General features: G+C 53.4%; 1 protein-coding gene across 1 annotated transcript; it reads left to right on the top strand.

The window, feature by feature from the left end:
• Nucleotides 1-504: 504 nt before the first annotated feature.
• tmem121ab (transmembrane protein 121Ab) lies at nt 505-1,449 on the top strand. The gene has a single exon (XM_073493478.1). It carries the CDS (start codon nt 505-507, stop codon nt 1,447-1,449), a length of 945 nt encoding a protein of 314 aa, XP_073349579.1.
• Nucleotides 1,450-1,702: the final 253 nt, after the last annotated feature.

The raw sequence follows: 1,702 nt of genomic DNA, 5'->3' as shown, positions 1-1,702 counted from the left end.
CTGCAGCGCCGTGTCCCGCAATCCCATCACACGTGCATTAGACAGAGCCTGCTCTCCGAGTATTCTCCATTTGACTGTGTGTGGATTACTATCAGTCATGGTGTGTCAGCTGTAGAGCCCTCGGTGTAGCCGCTGCTCACAGGCAGAGGCGGATCAATGGAAGTGCGCTGAGTAACGAGGTGATGTTCCTGTTTTCACATGGTCTGAGAGCAATCAGCAGGCAGCACATCTCCGCTGAATCCACACACGGCTCAGCCCCTACACTGCAATAACCGTCCTCCTCTATGGACTAATAGTGCCGTGACTTATGATATTATTTTAATATTCGACACACTAGCTGGACATTTGCTCCTGTGCACACCAGAGCTGTCAGAGCACCTTAAATACCCTTTTTTTCTCCTGCCGTAAAGGTCTGGAGCGTGCACAGTGCCGTATTTACCTTCTGGACTATTATTACTTTTGAAAGCTGGGGACTGAGAGTGAGAGCCAGCAGGTGCCCTCGCCATGGTGTTGCCGCCCCCAGACAAACGCCACGTGTGCCTGACCACCATCGTCATCATGACCAGCATGGCCTTCATGGACGCCTACCTGGTGGAGCAGAACCAGGGTCCGAGAAAGATTGGTGTGTGTATCATAGTGCTGGTAGGGGATGTGTGCTTCCTCATAGTGCTGCGATATGTGGCGGTGTGGGTTGGCGCCGAGGTGCGCACCGCCCGACGAGGATACGCCATGATCCTCTGGTTCCTGTACATCTTCGTCCTGGAGATCAAGCTCTACTTTGTCTTCCAGAATTGCAAGGCAGACAGGAAGAGCTTGGAGACAGTGGCCCGGAAGGCTTTGACGTTATTATTATCTGTATGTGTACCAGGCTTGTACTTGGTTCTAGTGGCTCTGGATAGTATGGAATATGTGAGAACTTTCCGGAAGAAGGAGGACATGAGGAGCCGTCTGTTCTGGGTGGCTCTGGACCTGCTGGACCTGCTGGATATCCAAGCCAACCTGTGGGAGCCCCAGCGGACAGGCCTGCCCATCTGGGCCGAAGGCCTGATGTTCTTCTACTGCTACATCCTGCTGCTCATCCTGCCCTGCGTGTCGCTCAGTGAGATCAGCATGCAGGGGGAGCACATGTCGCCCCAGAAGATGATGCTGTACCCAGTCCTGAGCCTGGTCACCATAAACGTGGTCACCATCCTCATACGAGGTGTAAACATGGTGCTGTTTCAGGACAGCCGCGTTTCCACCATCTTCGTCGGGAAGAACGTGGTGGCCATCGCCACCAAGGCATCCACCTTCCTGGAGTACCGCAGGCAGGTGAAGGAGTTCCCCCACCCGCAGAACGCCATGGCGCTAGAGCTGCAGCAGAACTCTGTCAGCCACACGCAGCCACTGCCCAACGCCACCAGTTTGCCACACGAACCTTCGCCCGCGCAGGACGTCATCGACACATGACCGCCAGTGCCGGAATGAGCTCTGGACCATTAGAAACTGACTGCTTTTTATGAAAGCTCCCGGAGTGGAGGTAGATAGAGAAATCAGCTGCATGACAGGATGAGATTCTGCTCTTGTCAAGCCCACATGAGCTGCTGTGAAACCATAAAAGAGATTTTCAGCATCACCTGCCTGTCAGAACATACTGTAGACCTACACTTGATTCTCTGAGTGCAGCGTGCAGACTTTAGAAATCAAGTCGAAGGTTTTTATT

The sequence above is a fragment of the Pagrus major genome, chromosome 22, assembly GCF_040436345.1.
Source record: "Pagrus major chromosome 22, Pma_NU_1.0".
Lineage (NCBI taxonomy): Eukaryota > Metazoa > Chordata > Actinopteri > Spariformes > Sparidae > Pagrus > Pagrus major.
Note: the sequence above shows the minus strand (reverse complement) of the source record. Positions and strands in the feature narration are given on the sequence as shown.